Source organism: Artemia franciscana, chromosome 19 (assembly GCF_032884065.1).
Source record: "Artemia franciscana chromosome 19, ASM3288406v1, whole genome shotgun sequence".
In the NCBI taxonomy this organism is placed as follows: Eukaryota; Metazoa; Arthropoda; class Branchiopoda; order Anostraca; family Artemiidae; genus Artemia; species Artemia franciscana.
Genome location: NC_088881.1, coordinates 16,044,337 through 16,068,074, shown reverse-complemented (window position 1 = coordinate 16,068,074; position 23,738 = coordinate 16,044,337). Strand labels below are relative to the sequence as shown.

Sequence of the window (23,738 nt, the reverse complement as noted above, 5' to 3'; positions counted from 1 at the left end):
ATATATATATATATATATATATATATATATATATATATATATATATATATATATTTATATATATTAACGTCATATAAATTTTGATTTTTTTTTCCTCAGCGTAAGGAGCTGAGGAGGAAAGGGGCAAGGGTTGCAAGCCCCCTGATTTAAAAGATAGCTTCTTTTTTTCCAAATCTTGTGGTAGCTCTGTAGTTTCATTAGAAGCAAAAAAGTGGTCCTTACATTGAGTATATGCATAGATCAGTTAGAATTTTCCCATAATATCACTTTTAAATTGTCTTGAGAAATGTCAAGCAGTTAACTTTCTCTAGGAGTTTCGAACATTGAATGTTTATGGAAATATAATGAATACCTTAACGCTTTGGTAGGTCTCATTAAAATTCATTTTTTAACGCCTCATATGGTGCTAAGGTAGCCCGATAATGTGGTAGCATTTCCAAAATAGAAATGCGATTTGATTTCTTGAACGATCATTAGTTTTTATCACCTTTTCAAGGCTTACCGTTTTCTTCAATATTATAGCAAATCAAGTTTTATGCAAATGTCCTTTCATAACGATTGCATCTTGCTGTATTTAAAGTTCATTTAGCTAGTTTTGTTTACGTATTCATGAAAACCCATCTATTATATTTTTCTGTTACTCCTAGTCTTAGGATTTACTAACTATCATGTTTTTTTCTGCCCCAGCAGCAAATCCTGTCAGACCATATATATATATATATATATATATATATATATATATATATATATATATATATATATATATATATATATATATATATATATATATATATATATATATATATATATATATATATATATATTGATACTAGCTGTTGGGATGGCGCGAGCACCCCAACAGCCACCCCAAGCACCCCCGCGTGCGTAAGTCGTTACGTGCCATATTAGTTACGTGCCATTGTAGTTGTGTCCCTGTGTCCCACCTGTGAATATAGAAAGATATATATATATATATATATATATATATATATATATATATATATATATATATATATATATATATATATATATATATATATATATATATATATATATATATATATATATATATATATATATATATATATATATATATATATACTAGATGTTGGGGTGGCGCTTCGCGCCACCCCAACACCTAGTTGGTGGGGCGCTTCGCGCCCCCCCCAAGCCCCCCCGCGCGCGTAAGTCGTTACGCGCCATTGTAGTTGTGTCCCTGTGTCCCATCTGTGAATATAGATAGATTTATATATGTGTTTCAAACTACGTAAAAATTGCGAATATACAACATTCTTGGCTTTCCCATTGTCTGTGCATATACAAAGCCTTATGTACTAACAATGACGTCATATGCAAACGCTCTTTTTACAAACAAGCAAACATGCATACACACAACTCGTTTTTATATAGATAGATAGATAGATAGATACAATACAAATTAACTGCGTAAAACTTGCGAATATTCAACATTCTTCGCTGTCCAATTGTCGCTGCATATAAATAGATTGTCAGGTTTACCGACCCTCGAACATGCAACGTACAATTGTCCATGGGAAAAACAATCAGTATTAAGATCTATACCACATTTTTCTAATGATTGACCTTGAGCTTTGTTAATGGTGATTGCAAATGCTAATCGAATTGGGAATTGCAATCTTTTAAATTGAAAAGGCAGATCCGTTGGAATCATGGGAATGCGAGGAATAAGAACAGCCTCACCCTCAAAAGGCCCTGTCAAGATTGTGGCCTCTATTAGGTTTTCCATTGTTTTTTTTACGGCAAGTCGCGTGCCATTGCAAAGCTTTGGTGGGTTGATATTTCTTAAAAGTATTATTGGTACGCCTATTTTTAGTTGTAGCACGTGTGGTGGAAACCCTGAAAGATCCATGGAATTTAAAAATTCAGATGGATAATTAACCGCTTCATTTGGTTCCAAAACTGTGTCGACTGACTTGTAAAGGACTGCCTGGTCTCGAATCTTGGTCAAAACAATATTGTTGATTTCGTGGACGTCTATATTTTTGGGTGCAAGAATCGCTCTTTCACTTAGCCATTTATTATTTTTATAATTGTTTAGAATATTCGGAAATACTTTTTCAATCAATTCATTTTTGGAGGTCACTAAATTACAGAAATCAGCAGGTAGTTGTATACGTCCTGAAATTGAGTCTACTGGGAGCTTTCCGTTTCCAATTGCCAGCAATTGATCTGAAAATGTTTAACCAGAGTCATCGTTTTGCAATCGGACACGCATATTCGTCGTTAATTTTAATGTTTTTACGTGTGCCCATAAATTAGAATTTTTCAGGCAAGCATTCATTTCGTCTGCAGGAGTTGATCTAGGTATTATAGGTAATGTTTGCCTGAAATCTCCCGCAAGCAATATTAATGTGCTGCCAAAGGGTTTCGACTTCCCTCGCAAATCTTTCAAGCATTGATCCAGAGCCTCGAGCGATTTTTTTGTGTGCCATTGTGCACTCATCCCAAATAATAAGTTTGCATTGCTGCAATACTTTACCCATCCCAGATGATTTGGAAATATTGCACGTGGGAGTTTCTGTAGAATGCAAATTCAGAGGCAATTTCAAAGCGGAATGAGCAGTTCTTCCACCAGGCAGCAATGTTGCGGCTGTTCCGGACGCCGCAATTGCCAACGCTATATCATTTTTTGATCGAATTGATGCCAGAATCAGTTTTATCACAAACGTTTTACCAGTACCTCCTGGCGCATCCAAAAAGAAAATTTCTCCAGCGTTGTTATCGACACAATGCATTATCGTATCATAAATGTCTTTTTGTTCCGACGTTAACTTGGAAATGTTATTTTGTACATACGACAATAGATCACTCGTACTGTAACTTTGTTCACGATCCAATTCTACACATGTCGAAACAGCAGCGATACGGTTAGGAGAAGGCATTCCCAAATCCTGAAGAGGTTTGTTTGCCATACGTACGCACAAATCTTCTATAATAACTAAAGTGTAGTTATAAATTTCTGATGTAAAATCAAAAGTCATATCTGACGTCTCTAACTGTTTTCGATAGAGTATATCTTCGGACATTTTTGACTTATATTTTCCCCATAACTCTGTAGGAGCTGATGGAGAGCAAGTTGTTAAAATGATGCCAAACAATGCACGAATTTGACTTGGAGTTGACGTTTCGCACGCGTCATTGATGCAGTTATCCCAGTGTTGGTCATTCTCCAATAAATTCAGAGCTTGGCATGCACTACGGTAAGTGTCATGTATAGTACCGTTTACAGTTCTCAAATACTCAAAGGATGTCGGACCGGGTACATTCACCAAAAGCAGGCGTAGAAAGAAGCATTCATGTTGATTGGGGTGAACGGTGTAGAGTCTTCCTATCGTGGTATCTTTGAAGATGGTAGGTTGGCCGTCGACTGACTTACCCTGTTTTCGACGTTCAAATACTTTATTTTTAGTATTCCACGTGTAATACGAAGGCACTTCAGTATACAGCAGTTTTTTTGCAAAAGAATCATTTTTGCAAAGCGAAAAGAAACCGGTTAACTTTGTATCTGGTGGATTCAGGGCTCTTTGTTGCACGTTGGTTTCCGAGAAATAAACACGTTGACCATTCTGTAAATGCACCGCTAAGTGAACAACAGCTGGACTACGTTCATGTATCGGAAATGAAAGAATTCGCCAAACAGCTTCATTACTACTTATGTATCTTCCAGCCTGATATTGTACGATTTCGTCGATATCTTTGATTTCGGGCTGCAAGCCAAAAACTGCCATGTCACTGCGTTTGTTGACGTATTTACATATGTATTTGATTGCCTTTACGGAGTTACAGTATTCAACGTTTATGTGTGAATTAAATGTTTTTGATAATAATGGGGAATATGGAACAACCCACTGGTTATCTACTTCGATGGTGGTACCGTTACGCTTCTTTAGCTTCTTTAGATTGCCCTTGAGCTTTGTTGATTGTGATTGCTAATCGACCATTCCCTGTGTCGCCGTCGTCATTTATATATCCCCCTCTGCCCCCCGGCGTCCCCTTTATAGTTGTGTCCCTGTGTCCCGGTCGTCATTTATATTCTCTGTGTCCCGGTCGTCATTTGTGTCCCGGTGTCCCAGTCTGTGATTTCTCTTTGAGTGTGTTCCTTGTGTCCCGGTGTCCCGGTCTGTATATACATTCGTTTTTGAATTGGTCTTTTTTTTAGTTTTTTACCTTTTTTTTAGTTTTTTTAGTTATACCTCATGATTCTAATGATTGCCCTTGAGCTTTGTTGATGGTGATTGCTAATCGAACATTCCCTGTGTCCCCGTCGTCATTTATATATCCCCCTGTGCCCCCCGGCGTCCCCGTTGTAGTTGTGTCCCTGTGTCCCGGTCGTCATTTATATTCCCTGTGTCCCGGTCGTCATTTGTATCCCGGTGTCCCGGTCTGTATATACATTCGTTTTTTTAGTTTTGTTTTTCTCCATTATTTTTCATTTTTTTCCTTTTTTTTTTTATTTTTTATTTTTTTTTAGTTTTTTAGCTTTTTTAGTTTTTTTATTAGTTTTTAGTTTTTTTTATTTTTAGTTTTTTTGTAGTTTTTACCTTTTTTTTACTTTTTTTTTAGTTTTTTTTTATTTATGTCCTGGTCGTCATTTATACTCCCTGTGTCCTGGTCGTCATTTGTGTCCCAGTGCTTTGTTGATGGTGATTGCTAATCGAACATTACTTTTGTCCCGGTCGCTTTCGCTTTGAGTGTCGTCATTTATATTCCCTATGTGCCAGTGTCCCGGTCGTCATTTGTGTCCCGATGTCCCGGTCTGTAATTTCGTCAGTCGAAAACATGACGTCAGTCGACACACAAACATGACGTCACTCGACAGACACACACACACACAGACAACTTATTTTTATATATATAGATGAGCAAGCTTTCGATTCTGTTGATAGAAGAGCGTTAACAAAGGTCTTATCGTTATATGGTATACCAGAAAAATACATTAAAGGGATTTGTGCTATGTACGAGAATAATACTGCTGCCGGTTAAGGTAGGAAATGAGGTTAGCAACTGGTTTTGTATTGAATCAGGAGTTAAGCAGGGTTGTGTTCTATCCCCCTTTATATGGATCATTTTGATGGACTTCGTCTTAAGGAGCACAGGAAAGACAATGGGAGACCACGGAATCAAATGGGGAGGAAAAACGCTCCTGGACTTAGATTATGCTGATGATTTAAGCATATTAGATGAAAGTGTGAGGAAAATGAATGAATTTTTAGAGGTTTTGCGAGTACAGGGTGCTAAAATAGGCTTGAAAATTAAAGTTAAGATGACTAAGTCACTAAGGCTAGAATAAGTGAAGATGACCAGTTGACATTAGGTAAAGAAAAGATTGATCAGGTTAGCAGTTTCACTTACCAAGAAAGGGGCGTTGAAGAGGGAACAGCCCCTTTCAGATACGGAGTAATTTCTGTTCGTTTAAGGTGTTAATGTCGCTCCTTACTTTCATTAAAAAAAATTTTTTATTTAATTTCTGAATGTTTTTGAAATAATGCCTCTTTTAATTTTGGCTATCCGCACATGAATAACTAATGCGAAATTTGCATATTAATATATTTTTTTTTAGCTAAATGCCTTTGTCATAGTTTGGATCGGACGATTTTTAGAAAAGAAAGAGCGGGGGTGAAGGCCTAGTTAGTAGTTATTTAATAAAACGGCAACTAGAACTTTTAATTTTTTACGAACGTTTTTATAAGTAAAAATATACGTAACTTACGAATTAACTTACGTAACGAACTTCTATATTCGCATGTTTTTATTACTTATATGAGGGGGTTCACCCCTCGTCTATACCTCGCTCTTCACACTAAAGCTTAAATTCTGTCCCAATTCCTTAAGAATGATCCCTGAATCACAAAAGCCGTAGAATAAATAGTTGAAATTAATAAAATTACTTTAGCGTAAAGAGCGAGACGTGTAATAATTTTTGTTTGTTTTAAGTTTTAATGCTGCTCCTTACTTTCAGTTGAAAAAACTTTTTCATATTTATTTTTTCATTGTTTAAAAAAAAAACGCTAAGAAATCCTGCTTCTACTTTACCGACTTCATGGAAATTTTCTTCCCCCATGACAAATTCCTCCTTCGAAAGTTTCCCCCACACAACCCCCTCCTATCACCCCCCCCCAAAAAAAAAACAACAACAAAAGATCCCCCTGAAAGCGTCTGTACACTTCCCAATACCCATTACTATATGTAAACACTGGTCAAAGTTTGTAACTTGCAGCCCTTCCCACAAGAGCTGTGGGGGAGTAAGTCGTCCCCAAAGACATAGTTATTAGGTTTTTCGACTGAATAAAAATGCTGAATAAAATGGCTATCTCAGAATTTTGATCCGGTGACTTTTGGAAAAAAAATGAGCGTGGGAGGGGGCCTAGGTGCCCTCAAATTTTTTTGGTCGCTTTAAAAGGACACTGGAACTTTTAATTTTCGTTAGATTGAGCCTTTTTGCGATATTATAGGACTACTGGGTCGATGGGATCACCCCTGGAAAAACAAACAAACAAATAAACACGCAGATGTGATCCGTCTTGTAGCAAATTAAATAAAAAAACTAGTTTTTTTTTAACTGAAAGTAAGCAGCGACATTAAAACTTAAAACGAACAGAAATTACTCCATGTATGAAAGGGGCTGCTTCCTTCTCAACGCCCTGCTCTTTACGCTAAAGTTTCACTCTTTCTCTCAATTCTACTTTATTAAACAGTAAAAAACTTTGGCGTAAAGAGCAGGGCGTTGAGAAGGGAGCAGCCCCTTTCATACACGGAGTAATTTCTGTTCGTTTTAAGTGATTTCTGTTCGTTTAACGATGAAAATTGGTAGGCGTGTCAGGGAGCTGCACAATTTGACTTGATAAAGTCGTTTTCCCAGATCCGACCATCTGGGTGGCTAAAGGGAGAGGAAAAATTAGAAAAAAATGAGGTATTTATAACTTACGAGTGGGTGATCGGATCTTAATGAATTTCGATATTTAGAAGGACATCTTGACTCAGAGCTCTTATTTTAAATCCTGACCAGCATTAAGCCTCTTATTTTCCTTTTTAAATCAATCTATTGATTCATAGAATTTTGTTAGAGCTCATACCATATGATCTCTTGGCTCGTAGCTCTTCTCGCCTCGTCACAAGTGCCGTATGAGCTCTTAGCTCTTGTTTAGAGTTTCGTTTACTATTGAGCCGGGTCGCTCCTTACAAACAGGTACGAAAATACGGGTCGCATTTTCAAACAGTTCGTTACCACGAACTGTTGGAAAATACTAAATTCCACATTTTTGTAGATAGGAGCTTGAAACTTCTACTTTAGGGTTCTCTAACACTCTGAATCTAATGGTTTTTAATATTCTATGACTTTTAAGGGGTGTTTCCCCCTATTTTCCAAAATATGGCAAATTTTCTTAGGCTCTTAACTTTTGATGGGTAAGTCTAAACTTGATTAAACTTATATATTTAAAATCATCATTAAAATACGATTCTTTTGATGTAACTATTGTCATAAAAATTCCGTTTTTTAGAGTTTGGGTTCCTATTGAGCCGGGTAGCTCCTTACCTCAGTTCGTTACCAAGAACTGTTTGACTACGGTTGATTAGCTTTTCTGTGATCTAGCCTTCTTTAATAGCCGTTAAAAATAGGTTTGAACCACATTTACCAGCCAGAGGCCAAAATATGTCTTTTGGATGGGGCGCTAGAAAAGTAAAGAGGGAGAAGATCCAGAAATAGAAGAAGCAGAATTACTTTGTGTGACTAAGAATGTGTTAATCATTTTTTTTGGCTGGTTAAGGTACGGTATTTGACTTGACTACTTTATGTTCGTGACCACTTTCTTCAATTTCTAATATTTCCTTCAAAACAGTCGAACAAATTGGAGACAAAACTTTATCTAAATGTTTTATGAAATCAACTATATTTCAATTAAAGGTGCGATCAAAATTAACATATACAAATTTCTAGCTAATCCTTGCCTTTTAGCTATAAAAAGACCGAGAATTATAATCTAACTAATCATTTAGAGGCTAATTTTAAATGAGAGACCTGTCTTCATTTTACAAAGTTTTAAAGCAACATGTTTAATGATTGCAGTATAACTTATAATTATTTGTAAATTCCTCAAGAGGGATCAGAAAATTGAGAGGGCTTGCAATTTTTTACTTGTACTCTTCTTTTTTTAAACAATCCCTCTTTTTTGGGTCTTAATTTGCAATCTTTTGACCCATAGACATTTGACAACCCTGGTTTTGATTGTGTGACTGAAGTGGTCAGAAAAGCGGAGGGCAACTAGACCCCCTCCCACGCTCATTTTTTGTTGTAGTCACACGATCAGAATTTTGAGGAAGCAATTTTGTCCTGTATAGTCGAAAAATAAAACAACCTTGTCCTTGATTATGACTTAATCCCCAACAGTTTCCGTGGGAAGGGCTGCAAGTTATGAATTTTGCCCGTTGTTTACACATTGTATTGGTCATTGGTAAGTATACAGACGTTTCCAGGGGGATTTCTTCTGGTGGTGGAGGGAAGGGGCTGCGTGGGAGGATCTTCCCATGGAATAAGTTTTCATGGGGGAAGGAAGATTGCTTTGAAGGGGATGCCGGATTTCCCAGCATTATTTAAAAACGGTCACAAATTAAATTAAAAAATGTTTTTTCAACCGAAAGTAAGGAACAAAACCAAAACTTAAAACGAACAGAAATTGTTACATATATTAGGGGGGTTCACCCCCTAGTCAATACCTCGCTCTTTACGCTAAAGTCTTTTTAGTACTTTCAAAAGAGCTATTTATTCTAATTAAACGGCCCATGATTAAGGGGTCATTTTAAAGAATTGGAACAAAATTCGAATTTTAGCGTAAAGAGCGAGGTATTGACTAAGGGTCGAACCCCCTAATATACGCAATAATTTTTGTTCGTTTCAAGTTTTGATGTTGCTCCTTAGTGTCAGTTAGAAAAACTTGTTTAAAAAAAATTTAATCTATCACTAGAATGCCCGCTTGTAGCAGCAACAAGGTTTTCGTCTATTGAACTGGGCAGAGGCATAGCTAGCATTTCTTCCTATGTCATTGGTATATACCACTCAAAATGTGCCTTTGGAATAAAAGTTATATTATCTTTACCCCGAGAAAGAAGACAGGGGAGAAGGGGTCTGACACCTCAGTGTATGGGCTTAAGGTCAGCAGTTTCTTGTAGAAAGGTTTTTTTTCATAGATGTCTCGAAGTTGGGACACATGGAGAAATAGGTTCCCAAGGTGCCACACAGGCCACAGTGTGGGGTTCTAAAATATTTCTTTTAGATATGAACGGAAATACATTATAGCTATACCTCTTATGATGAGGGACCTTCATCTGCACCCTTTAGTACCTGTTTCAAAGTCTACAGTAAAGTAGTCTACAATGTAGCGAATGTATTACGTGAGCCAAGAGTAATTGAGAATGTCTTGGTATAAAGGTAAGAAAAGAGTAATGGCTATGTTTTTGTAACAACCTGTTTATGGCACTTGGTATTAACCAAGTGACATGTAGCAATCCCAAATTCTGTCGGTCTGTCGGTCTGTCTGTCTGTCGGTCCCGGTTTTGCTACTTTAGGCACTTCCAGGTAAGCTAGGACGATGAAGTTTGGCAGGCGTATCAGGGACCGGACCAAATTAAATTAGAAATAGTCGGTTTCCCGATTTTACCATCTTGGGGGGGGGGGGAGTGGGGGGCCGGTTAACTCGAAAAAAAATAGAAAAAATGAAGCATTTTAACTTACGAACGGGTGATCGGGTCTCAATGAAATTTGATATTTAGAAGGATATTGCGTCTCAAAGCTCTCATTTTAAATCCCGACTGGATCTGGTGACATTGGGGGAGTTTGTGGGGGGAGCCTATCATGGATAACGCTTAGAGTGGAGGGATCGGGATGAAACTTGGTGGGAAAAATAAGTAAAAGTCTTAGATACGTGATTGGCATAATTGGAACGGATACGCTCTATTGGTGGGGGGAGGTTTAATTATGAAAAATTAGTAAAATGACGTATTTTTAACTTACGAAGGAGTGATCGGATCTTAATGAAACTTCATATTTAGAAGGACCTCGTAACTCAGATCTCTTATTTTAAATCTCAACCGGATCCAGCGTCATTGGGGGGGGGGAATCTTAGAAAATAGCGGAGAGATCAGGATAAAACTGGATGGGAAGAATAAAAACAAGTCAAAGATACGTGACTGACATAACCAGACCAGATTCCCTCTTTGGTGGTATTTTTTGGTGGGTATTTTTATCTTACGAATAGGTGATTGGATCTTTATGAAACTTGATATATAGAAGGATCTTATGTCTCAGATGCTCCATTTTCGACTTGCATTGGATCTGGGGACATAGGGGGTTGGAGGAGGGAAACAGAAATCTTGGAAAACGCTTAGAGTGGAGAGATCGAAATGAAACTTGATGGGAAGAATAAGCACAAGTTCTAGGTACGTGTTTGACATAATTGGAACGGATCCGTTCTCTTTGGAGGAGCTGGGGGTGTTAATTTGGAAAAATTAGAAAAATTAAGGTATTTTTAACTTAAGAACGGGTAACCGGATCTTAATGAAATTTGATATTTAAAAGGAATTCATGGCTCAGAGCTCTTATTTCAAATCCCGACCAGATTTGTTGACATTGGGAGGAGTTGGAGGGGGAAATCGGAAATCTTGGAAAACGCTTTGAGTGGAGGAATCGGGATGAAGCTTGGTGGATAGAATAAGCAAATGACGTAGATACGTAATTGACGTAACTGTACTGGATCCGCTCTCTTTGGGGGAGTTGAGGGGAGGGGTTCAGTGCTTTGGCGAGTTTGGTGCTTCTGGACGTGCTAGGACGATGGAAATTGGTAGACGTTTTACGGAGCTGCACAAATTGACTTGATAAAGTTGTCTTCCCAGATTCGACCATTTGGGGGGCTAAAGGGAGAGGAAAAATTAGAAAAATTAGGTATTTATAACGTACGAGTGGGTGTTCCGATCTTAATGAATTTTGATATTTAGAAGGACATCGTGACTCAGAGCTCTTATTTTAAATCCCGACCGGCATTAAGCCTTTGATCAATATATAATAAGATAATATATAATGAATATATAACAACTCTTATCAATATTATATTGATAAGAATCAATATATTGATTCTTAGGATTTTGTTAGAGCTCATACCATATGAGCTATTGGCTCTTAGCTCTTCTTGCCTCGTCACAAGTGCCATATGAGCTCTTAGCTCTTGTTAATATAAGAACTAATCCATATTTTAAATAGTTTTGCTAACCTCATTTTCCCACAGCTATTGTATTCAAAGTAATAACACTTACTTGAAGGGTACGCTATTCTGAATTGAAATATCTATTTCTATTGTCAAGATGAGATAACTTAGATGGTTTTTAATACAAAGCAGTGCCTGGGCAGATTTTGATGGTATTTTCATTGTTAAGTATTAAAGAGTTTATAGGTTTCTTATAAATAAACTGCTCCTATTAATTCCTCATAATAATTATTTCCCTATCTTATTTTAAAGAAAATATAACAGTTCAAAATAGGGATGAAACCTTTTAATTGACAGTGAAACAAATATAAAATTTTTGACTGGATATTTCGGACACATATACAGTGTCCATCATCAGCAGTACTGCTGATGAGTTTTACTACTGACGATGGACACTTTATATGTGTCCGAAATATCCAGTTAAAAACTTTATATTTGTTTCACTGTCAATTAAAAGGTTTCATCCCTATTTTGAACTGTTATATTTTCGTCATGGGGAGGCAGTGTGGTCTTCGAAGTTATCTATGTATCTTCTTTTATATTTGAAATGCATTATGTTTTAGGTGAGCATCCTAGGATGGGAGCTCTAGATGTGTGCCCTTTCATACCAGTTTCAAACGTTTCAGTCGAAGAATGTATTAAATGCTCAAAGATTTTTGGAGAGCGTCTTGCAAAAGAGCTTAACGTTCCAGTTTTCTTATACAGTATGGCCGCAGAAAAGGGTGACTACCGCACGACTTTGCCCCAAATCCGGGCAGGAGAATATGAAGGAATGGCTGAAAAGGTTTTATTTTCTTGTTCCTTTACTTTTTTTATTAAAGTTTATATAGACTTTGGATGAGTTTCAACCATCATTAGTATATAATGACTAAGTTATAAAATATGTTGTGCCGCAGAAGTACTAAGAGAGGCGTGGCATTGTGCTATTTCACAACGTTTCGTGTAGCTGAAGATATTCTGATGATTTTCTTGTCCCTTATCCAGTGTTTAGAGTATCCTGGGATATGTTTCATTGATACTGTGTCATTGTAGACAGTTAAGTTTTTACAAGATATAGAGCATAACTAATTTTAAATTTGTTCTAAAAGTGCTTTTCATATAAATCCTACATTGCGATCTCTACCCTTCCCATTCAGGGGTGACTTAACCTCTTTCGGGATACAATAAATCGCCGCTTCTTCAAAAATTAGTAAAATTTTCTCAGGCCCGTAAATTTTGATGGGTGATTTTAAATATGATGAATTATGCATATTTTGAATAACCACCAAAATTCGATTCTTTTGATCTATCTATTTTTATCAAAACTCTGTTTCTTAGAGTTTCGGTTATCCCCTCTTGGGTGGGGGTTGTCCCCTCCGCAATCCCTCGCTCTTTACGCTGAAGTTTGACTCTTTGCCACAATTCTACTTTTTAAAACAATTAAAAGCTTTAGCGTAAAGAGCGAGGGATTGCGAAGGGGACAACCCATTTCATATACGGAGTAATTTCTGTTCGTTTTAAGTTTTAATGTCGCTCCTTACTTTCAGCTAAAAAAATTTGTTTTTTTTATTTAATAAAAACAAGAGACGGATGAAACAATGCATTGGACTTCGACAGAATGCATTGGACTTGTATAATTTGGGCTATATATTCGCAAATTAGGGAGGGGGTAGATGAGTTTATCCCCCCTAATATATAAATATATTGCCCAAATTATATTACTATGCAAACTAAATTTTATAAGAAGGCTATATTTCATAAGGATTAACCTAACTTCATTTCTTGAGTGTGTTCCGTATTATTAATAAGTACTGAAGACACATTGTTAAATCTCTGGTTGATTTGTCGATGAAAACACGTGTTCTACAAACGGAAGAGATTACTTCAAAAGTTACAAATGCTCGTTTAAAAGTTAGTTAAGGAATCAATTATCTATATGATTGAATGAAATAGAATCAAAGAAAAGTTTTAACGAAAAAAATTGTTCTTTTAGAATAACAAAATCAAATTGTGACTGATAAATGTAATTATTGTAACAAGTGTTTTTTTTCCGTAATCTTGATTGTTACCATGATTGTTTTAAGTTTTGATAAATAATCACTGTTCAAAAGCTTTTTAGATGGTGTGAGAGTGGGAATTGGGGTTATAGTTGCTTTTGTAAGCTCCTAGACAAAGTGATCACAATGTAAATTAAAATTAGACTGGGAGCTCGCGTTACCTGAAAATGGAACAAAAAAGAAATTTTATTTGCTTGAAACTTGTGGAACTTTTTTTTTTATCAATGATGCAGACATTAATTTATTTTAACACAATAGCAGCTTTCAACAAACAGAATATGAAAAGTTCTTTTAATAAAATGGTAAATTAATATTTGTCTATATTCAAGTTTGTCTACAGGATAGCGGGAGAAGGGCTTCAGCCCAGTGGGACACCAACAATTTTGTATATTTAGGTCCATATGACTGAAAGTCCTCCATCCCGTTCCTTCCTAACTTTAAGGTAAAAATTTCAGCAAAAAATTATTTTAACTTCTATAACTTCTTAAATTATTTTAACATAACTTCTTAAAGAAAAAGGCTGAATAAAAGCTCACAAATATTCTTACAATTAACAATCAAGAAATTAAGGTAATTAAACGAATGGAGGTATATTAAAAGACGAAGAGACATTAATTTGAAAAATGTTTCCACTAAAAATGGTTGTTCAAAAATCCAGTAAGAGCGATATTAAAACCTAAACAATCAGAAATAAAGTCATATAAGTCATCCATAAAGCGAACAGAAATTGATGTGAATGAATAAATGGAACAAAAAACGGGCAGAAATTACAATGAATAATCAAGTCAGACTTAAAATAAACACAAATAGATCACCTTCCTTTTTTGGGTTCTCTCATTTTTTTTAAAAATACTGCAAATCTTAACAGGTCCCTTTCTGGAGTTTCCTTAGAACGGGGTGCAAATCTTGGGGGGACTGAAAAACATTTGAACCACACCTATAGTATAAATAACATCAAGAAACATCGCAAGATTCCAGCTGGATCCAGAGCCAGAAGCCAAAACCCATGCTCACGTGCCTGGAGACATAAGCATGAAAGATTATTCAATTCGATTTTAGTATCTATGCTTCTTTTGTAATTTTTTTTTAAAAAATCAAAAAGCCAAATAATTAAGTTTCTCATCATTTTGCAGCTAAAAAAAGATGAATGGAAACCAGATTTTGGACCATCCGAATTCGTAAGTCGATGGGGAGTCACTGCAACAGGAGTTCGCAAGTTCCTCATTGCATACAATATTAATATACTTGGTACAAAAGAGCAAGCACACAGGTAGCTATTTGGTTCTCTCGTGTTTATAAGGGCTATTTCCTACTATCCAAATAAAGTAAGAGATTTTGCCCGTCCAATTTCAGTTTCAGGCTAGTGAATATAAAGATAATGAATCGCTATGTTTTAATCGGGACTCAAATAGGCCGAATAAAAATACCACTAACATATAGTGCTCTTTTTTTAAACACTACCCTGGTTTTGTTATTGAACTATAATACTTTAAAATCAAATTCACATGCATGCTTACCTGAACGTGTATGTCTAGGTCTGATAAATATCTACCTATCCTAATTTGCTTCCTCTTTAACAAGCAGCTCTGATTAGTATAACGTCTAAAGCAGCATTTTCCAAACTGGGAGGCGGGTTTCCCTAGGGAGGCACGGACTAGTCTATGGGGAGGCACGAATATTAGACAGGATTGAAAAAATATCAAATGAAATTAAAACTACACAGTCACGCAAAATATCCTAACCAGTGGCATACTTTCATCAAAATCCTGGGGGTTGGAGCCAATTTTCCCAAATCAAGTGAAAATGACATTGAAAACTGAAAACATAGTCATGTATTACCATAGAGGCTAAGATATATTAAAGGAAACTGACCTGTTCCTTTGGGTATTTGAATTATACAGGCTTATCTTAATTTTGGCAAGATTTTTTTTTTTTGCAGAAACTACATTTCAGCTGGGGGGGGGGGACTCAGGTCTAGGGGGGCAGTTGCCCCCCTCCCCCACAGATAATTACGCCCATGTCCTAACCCTTTCGAGACTTACAGGGTTTACTGGCCCAGGCTGAACAAAAGCTAGGTCACCATCTTAAGGTAAAATTTTCATAGATGCTGCTGGATAGTCCTTTCAGGAGGACAATCAATCAGATGATCATCAGAAGCTATCTTGGCGATCAATTAGTTTCTTAAATACGCTCTTCAAGTTCAAAATTCACCTAACTAGTTGAAGAAGAAACTGCTGTAGCGAAAACAGCATATTTAATTGGATATTTTCAATATGTTGAAGACAATAATATAGCTGAAGATATATATATATATATATATATATATATATATATATATATATATATATATATATATATATATATATATATATATATATATATATATATATATATATATATATATATATATATATATATATATATATTTTGCAGTCACATCCAGTGAAACTTGTGTTGCAGTGAAAATTGTAGAATAATACATACAGTGCTAAGTCAATGTCAGGACACAAAACTCACCTTCTATCACTAATTAAAATGAAAACACCCGATGTTCTCAGGACTCACTGCATGCTCTACAAAGCAGCTCTTATAAGATATCAAATAAAAAAAAACAAGTTTTTAAACCGAAAGTAAGGAGCGACATAAACACGTTTTAATGTTGTTAATGTCGTTTAAGTTTTAATGTCGCTCCTTACTTTCAGTTAAAAAAAGCTTGTTTTTTCTATTTAATGTCTGAACGTTTTTGAATTAATGAATAATTTGATTTTAGCTCTCCGCACAAGAATAATTAAAACAAAATTTGCATATTAACTTTTTTGGCTAAATGGCTTTCTCTTAGTTTTGATCGGACAATTTTTAGAAAAAAGAGGTGGGAGAGGAGGCCTAGCTGACCTCCAATCTTTTGGTTACTTAAAAATGCAACTAGAACTTTTAATTTTTTACGAACGTTTTTATTAGTAAAAAATATACATAACTTACGTAACGAACTTCTATATTCGTATATTTTTAATACGTATATGAGGGGGTTTCCCCCTTGTTAACACCTCGCTCTTTGCACTAAAGCTTAAATTTTGTCCCAATTCTTTAAGAATGACCCCTGAATCAGAAAGGCCGTAGAATAAATAGTTAGAACCCCTCATACGCGTAATAATTTCTGTTCGTTTTCAGTGTTAATGTTGCTCCTTGCTTTCTGTTGAAGAAACTTTCATATTTATTTTTTCAATGTTTTTTGTTTTAAATAATGCTAGAAAATCCCGTACCCCCTTCATGGAAATTCTCTTCCCCCATAACAAATTCCTCCATGGAAAGATCCTCCCACGTAACCCCCTCCCCTCAACTCCCCCCTCCTACCAAAAAATCCCCCTGAAAATGTCCGTACTTCTCAATAACCATTACTATATATGTAAACACTGGTGAAAGTTTGTAGCTTTCAGCCCCTCCCCCGGGGACTGTGAGGGATTAAGTCATCCCCAAAGACATAGCTATTAGGTTTTTCGACTATGTTGAACAAAATGGCTATCTTAAAATTTTGATCCGTTGACATTGGGGAAAAAATGAGCGTGGGAGGGGTCCTAGGTGCCCCCCAATTTTTTTGGTCACTTAAAAAGGGCACTAGAACTTTTCATTTCCGTTAGAATGAGCCCTCTTGCAACATTATAGGACCACTTTGTCTATACGATCCTGGAAAAAAAACAACAACAACAAAAAAACAAATAAACACGCACCCGTGATGGGTCTTCTGGCAAAAAATACGAAATTCCACATTTTTGTAGATAGGAGCTTGAAACTTCTACAGTAGAATTCTCTGATACGCTAAATACGATGGTGTGATTTTCGTTAAGATTCTATGGCTTTTAGGGGGTGTTTCCCCCTATTTTCCAAAATAAGGCAAATTTTCTCAGGCTCGTGACTTTTGATGGTTAAGACTAAATTTACATTTAAAATCACCATAAAAATCTGATTCTTTTGATTTATCTATTATTAGTGTCAAAATTCCGTAGTTCGTTAGCACGAACTGTTTGATTAAATAAATAAAAAAAAGAGTTTTTTCATTTATTTCAATTAAAATATTTCAATTAATGTATTTCGTTTAATCATATATTTCAATTAAAAATTAAATCGAACAGAAATTATATTATTACATACCATGCGGGGATTCGTCCTCTCCTCAATACCTCGTTCTTTACGCTAAAGTTTTATTTTTTGTTCCAGTTATTTAAGAATGAATCCTGAATCACATTCGGCTCCTCTGAAATTTCTAAAAAAAACCTTTAAACTCAGGGGCGTAATTTCGTCCAAATCATTCGGGGGGCAAGTCAAATTCTCCCAGATCAAGTGAAATTGACAGTGAAAAATGAGCCATGTAGTACTATAAATGCAAAGAAATACTGAAGAAAACTGACCCGTTTCTCTGGATTATGTAGGCATATCTTAGTTTTGACAAGATTTTTGAAGAAACTAAATTTCAGCTGGGGGCAAGCTGGGGTCTGGGGGGCAAACTGGGGTCTGGAAGGGGCAATCCCCCACGCCCCATAGGGAATTACGCCCCTGTTAGGAGGGGTTTGTACAAGAATTATCTGAGTGATAGGTTGTATGAAAATAAAAGGAATGTAAAGAAAGTTGAGAAAGCATTAAAATTTAAACAAAGGAGATGTGAAGTGGAGGCCATGGATAAAATTGCTGAGGACCTGGAAGATGCGGCTCGACGCCATAATAGTAAAATATTATACTGGCATGTTTATAAATTGAAAGGGAGTAGACAATCTGGACTAGACCCAGTTAAAGATAGAAATGGGACCACAATTAGTGATAAGGAAAAAGTTAAAGAAAGATGGGTGGAACATTTTGAGAATGTGCTAAACCGAGATACAGTTGCAGGAAAAGATATAGATGAAATTGAAAAAATTTGTGACACCTTGGATGTGAAGGAAGATCTGTTTAGTGAGGAAGAATTAGCGACAGTACTAAAAGGATTAAAAAATAATGAGGCTCCAGGTGCTGATAGTGTGATAAATGAGTTTCTTAAATATGGTAGCTCTGAGGTTAGGAATAAGCACTGAAGATTATGAACATGATTTTTGAAAAAGGGAAAGTATCTTATGATTTTAGGAAAACCTTAATTTAATCACTGTATAAGAAAGGTGACAAGAGTGAGTGTCATATTTATCGAGGCATTAGTCTGGTCTCTGTAGGTAGCAAATTACTGAGTAATATGATACTTTTTAGACTGAGAGATGCTGTAGACAAAGCTTTAAGGGAAGAACAGTGCGGTTTTAGAAAAGGTAGAGGATGTGTCGACCAAGTTTTCACTCTTAGGTTAATAATTGAGAAGTCCCTTCGTTGTCAAACACCTTTGGCCCTCAGTTTTATCGATTATAAGCAAGCTTTCGATTCTGTTGATAGATTAAATAAAAAAAAAACAAGTTCTTTTTAAATGAAAGTAAGGAGCGACATTAAAACTTAAAACGAACAGAAATTACTCCGTATATGAAAGGGGCTTTTCCTCCTCAACGCCCCGCTCTTTACGCTAAAGTTTTTTACTGTTTTAAGAAGTAGAGTTAAGAGAAAGAGTCAAACTTACTTCGAAATTTGCATATTATTTTAGTAACAAACTTACTCCGTATATGAAAGGGGCCTTGTTCCTCAACGCCCCGCTCTTTACGCTAAAGTTTTTTGCTGTTTCAAAAAATAGAGTTAAGAGAAAGGGTCAAAATTTAGGGTGCTAGGGTGCTAGAATAGGCTTGAAAATTAATGTGAAGAAGACTAAGTCACTAAGGCTAGGAATAAGTGAAGATGAAAAGGTGACGTTGGGTAACGAAAAGATTGATCAGGTTGGCAGCTTCACTTACTTTGGTAGTATTATTAGTAAAGACGCTGGGAGCAGTGAAGACGTTAGAAGTAGAATAGCTAAGGCTCGGGGTGTTTTTTCGCAGTTAAAAAAAGTTTGGAAGAATAGAAAGATAAGTCTGCAAACCAAGATTAGAATATTGGAAGCTACAGTGATGACAGTGGTCAAATATGGCTCTGAAGCATGGGCGCTCCGAAAAGCAGATGAAAATTTACTGTTTTCCAGAGAAATTGCCTACGGATTGTTCTGGGTACCCGGCTGACTGACCGTATTTCAAACAGTAGGTTACGAAAAATGTGGTTCAATCCCGCTTTCCTGGGCTATAATGAAAGAAAGGTTGAGATGGCTAGGCCACGTTCTGCGGATGAAGGATGACAGATTGCCAAAGATTGTCCTTTTCGGCCAACCGTCTAGGGCTACACGAAAAGCAGGTCGTCCTTGTCTGGGTTGGGAGGATGTTATAAATAAAGATTTAAAGGAAATGGCAACTTCCTAGAAGGGTGTTAAGAGAGAGGCTTTGAATAGATTAGGTTGGAGGAGGAGCGTGCGTAGCTGTGTTGGCTTCAGGCGGCTTGGTGCTGCAGTGAGTTATTAGTAGTAGTAGCAGTAGTAGTTAGCTTAAAGACCGAGGTATTGAAGAGAGGACGACCCCTTCATATGCGTGATCATTTTTATTCGTTTTGTGTTATGTTGCTCCTTACTTTCAGTTGAAAAACTTGTTTTTTATTTAATTTCCAATTTTTTTAGATAATGCTGGGAAATCTGGCTCCCCTCCATGGAAAATTCCCTTTTCCCGCGAATAACACCTCCATAGAAAGATCCTCCCGCGTAACCCCCCATCACCAGAAAAATTCCCCTGAAAAGTGTGTATACTTCCCAATATCCAATATTTTATGTAAACAATGAACAAAGTTCATAGCTTGCAGCCCTTCCCCCAGGGACTGTGGGAGGTCAAGTCATCCTCAAAGACATAATTATTAGATTTTTCGATTATGCTGAAATTTGGCTATCTCAAAATTTTCATCCGGCGATTTTGGAAAAAAAAATGATCTTTGAGCAAATGATCAAATGACCTAGTGCCATTTGAAAAATGGCACTAGGAATTTGATTTCCGATCAAATGATCTGTTTCCCGATCTTCTGTGATCACTGGTTCTATACGATCATCCATGGGGAAAACAAACAAACAAGTAAAAAAAAAACAAAAAAAAACAAAAAAAATAAACACGCATCCACGATCTTTGTTCGGGCAAAAAGAAAAAAAAATGCAAAATTACACATTTTTGAACATTGGAGCCTGAAATCTTTGCAGTAGAGTTGTCTGGTAGGCTGGATCCGATGGTGTCATTTTCATTAAGGTCACTTGATGTTTTGGGGGTGTTTTCCTCCCTTTTTCAAAAATTGGGCAAATTATCTCAAGCTCGTAACTTTAGATGGGTAACATTAAATTTGATGAATTTTACATATTTCAAATAATCATCAAAATTCAATTCTTTTGATATATCTAATGTTATCAATTCTCTGTTTCTTACAGTTTCGGCTACTATTGAGCCGCATCGCTCCTTACTAATAGGTACCCCGAATTGCTTGAAAAAATAAGTGAGGAACTTAAAGACGTTTTTTACAAAAACAACAAAATTTATAAACTACATAAAGATAGTCTTTTATAAGTTAGATTACTTACAAATTCGTGTGACGTTATGGGAGTCTCACTTACACGCCTCACTTTTGTTCTATTTTGAAGTACGATCTCGTACCAAAGTAATTTAGAGGATACATGATGTCTATGAGGAGAAAATTTCAATTTTTATCGAAGAAAATAAAAATGAAGACGCAAATATGTTTAGGGAGGGTAATTTATTTATCATTTTAATTATTAAACTGACCCATATGGTGCAATTTTTTAAAAAATTAAATATTTTGAAGAAATTGATGTAAGGGCCACAAATGCATCTATTGATTCAAAAATTTCATGTAAAAGCATTCATAAGAAAAATGGAGCTATGGAGACAAATTTGAAACAAAAAATTATGTGTATTCAGTTTTAAATTTGTGCGGTCATGATACCATAGAAGCAAACTCATTTGTTGAACGCTTGGATACCTTGTTAATTCATTTCTTGAACCAGTTTGATGATTTCGATTTTGCAAAATATGCGTGGATACACAATACTTTTATTGACGAAAAACATGACAAATTTGAATTTACAAGTAACAAGAAAGAAAACTTGATTTAATCATCTTGTGATAATTTTTTAAAACAAAATTTTTCAGAATGCATCTCTAATTCAATTTTTGCTAGATATTAAGACTGAATATGATATTTTTGTTAAATAAAACTTAAAAAGTATTGCTATCATTCGCAAAATATTATCTGTACGAGACAGGATTTTCTGCTATACCTGAAATGAAATTGAAATATTGTGTTCGTTTCGTTGTGGAAGATGATCTTCGTGTAGCTATTTCATCATTAACGCCGACATTAGACAAACCTTGTGCTTATTAAAGGCAAACACATCCATCTCATTTAAAGACACTAATTTAAAATTGTTATTCGTTTCTTTGTCTGTAAAAGTTTATCTTGCTGAAGCTTTTTTTTCCGTTGAGAAAGGGTCCCGGACGTGGAGCCGAAATGTTCATTTTGTTATTAATTATTATTTTGTTGTTGTTTTTTTATCTCGTTTTTGCTCCACTGCTTTATTTAAACTAAACCCGTTTTTTTCTCTTGATTATTCATATTTGTCATCTTAATAAAATTTCCCAGCAGTTAGACTGACTGTTTTCTGGTCCAACATGGACTGTTAGCAGAACCTAAAATATATCTCATAGAAAATGCTTTAAAATACTTTATACGATCATCCTTCAAATATGCACACTGTCTCAATTTTTTTTAAACACATTAAAATGTGACGTACTCATCATATACACCACAAACATTAGAAAGTGAGGGACTCACATAACCTCACCTAAATAAAACATTTTTTGACGGGACATGACCTGTTCTCAGCCTGAAAATTAGAACTGCTATGTTGCGTTTTGGGCGTATCAATTCTGCTGGGGGAATTTTAAAATAATATAAATTAAAATAAGGTTTGGGACTGGCCAGTGAATTTACCACTATATCTTTTAGCTTAACACTTTTGAAAATATTCAAATACCCCTCAGCATTGTAGAAACACGGATCCTACAGCCAGAGCTTAGATTCTAGAATCTGCTAAAAAAAAAAAAAAAAAAAAAAAAAAAAAAAAAAAAAAAAAAAAAAAAATGAAGAAAACAGTTTTAGTTGACCAGTGCTAGCTCTGGCCAAACATCTTTCTCCTCAAAACGGAAAAGTTCTTCATTGAGATTTCGAAGAATCAGACGTGTGACATTGAGGACCGTTTTGGAGTATTTATACTGTCGGCTCAGATACTCTAGCCGAGTGGGCAGTATCGTATCCTGACAAAAATATATATCAAAATCATGAGAAATCAACTCAATGAATTTTCACCAATAAGTCTCTTTTGTTTTTGCTTCCATTATGTTCTATTTATTTGCCTATCCAGGAAAGAAATTTGAGCATGTTTCATTTATTATAGATACTTATGATGCTGCAGCTTCTGTAGAAAAGGCGAGATTCCCGCAATAGGTATTATCCGAAGGAACATGTTTTAGCACATGCAGCTCAGTCCCAAAGATAAAAGTCATTCGTATTTCATCATAACCTAAGCAATCTATTCTTACAGGCTGGCTTTAAATGTCCGTGAGCAAGGTAGAGGACCTAATGAAAAAGGTCGACTCAAGGCAGTACAGGGAATTGGCTGGTGGCTTAATGAGGCAAATATGGCACAAGTTTCGCTTAATTTAACGGATATGGATGTTACTCCACTGCATATTGCTTATGAAGAGGCAAGTGTGTTCCATTTATTCTTAATCCTCTTTTAGTCATCTTGTTACTGAGTGGCCCTCCTAGGTATTAATTTGATTAAAAGTATGGGAAACGCAAAAGCGTTGGCTTAATAAAGAGTTCTGCGTCTTCCATGTATTTCTCTAGAGGGTATCTAAAATCTTGGGAGTCATAGAAGGTTGGTTTTAAATTCATTTGATCGCTAATTCGAAATTTTATTATCTTTTTAATGAGCCAAAATTGATCCAATGCAATGCAATTGATCCAATGCAACTAGACCTTTTCTCATCTTTTTTTTTTATTTCCAGGCATCCCAGCAGCCCTTCTCTCCCTGACAGCTCTCGCCACAAAGAACTATTGCCTCCGAAAATTTTTTTACCCTTTCTCACGCGAAACATTCCAGAAAAATCAAGCGAAATTCATCACTGCAAAATCTTTGTCTACCGTGCTCTAATGTAACCATCGTTGGGCGGAAAATAAACTTTTCTTGTTTGTTTTTTTTTCTTTTTCTTCCTTCAATATAAACACCAACAGGTATAAAATAAAAAAAAATAAAAATCTTACCTGTTCGCTTTAACTTTATTTTTGATGATTACTTATCTGCAATTTGGCCCACTCTCGGGAAAGATTTGATGACCCTCCCCCCAACAGAAATTTTATTATGGTAATCAACGGGAAA

General features: G+C 35.8%; 1 protein-coding gene across 1 annotated transcript in view; it reads left to right on the top strand.

Annotated features, from left to right (window-relative positions):
- Window positions 1-23,738, top strand: part of LOC136039338 (formimidoyltransferase-cyclodeaminase-like) — an 85,615-nt gene that overhangs the window by 37,004 nt on the left and 24,873 nt on the right. Inside the window, exons 3-5 of the mRNA XM_065722965.1 lie at window positions 11,855-12,075; window positions 14,461-14,597; window positions 22,899-23,061. Coding sequence (XP_065579037.1) covers window positions 11,855-12,075; window positions 14,461-14,597; window positions 22,899-23,061 — 521 coding nt within the window. The remainder of the gene's footprint in view (window positions 1-11,854; window positions 12,076-14,460; window positions 14,598-22,898; window positions 23,062-23,738) is intronic.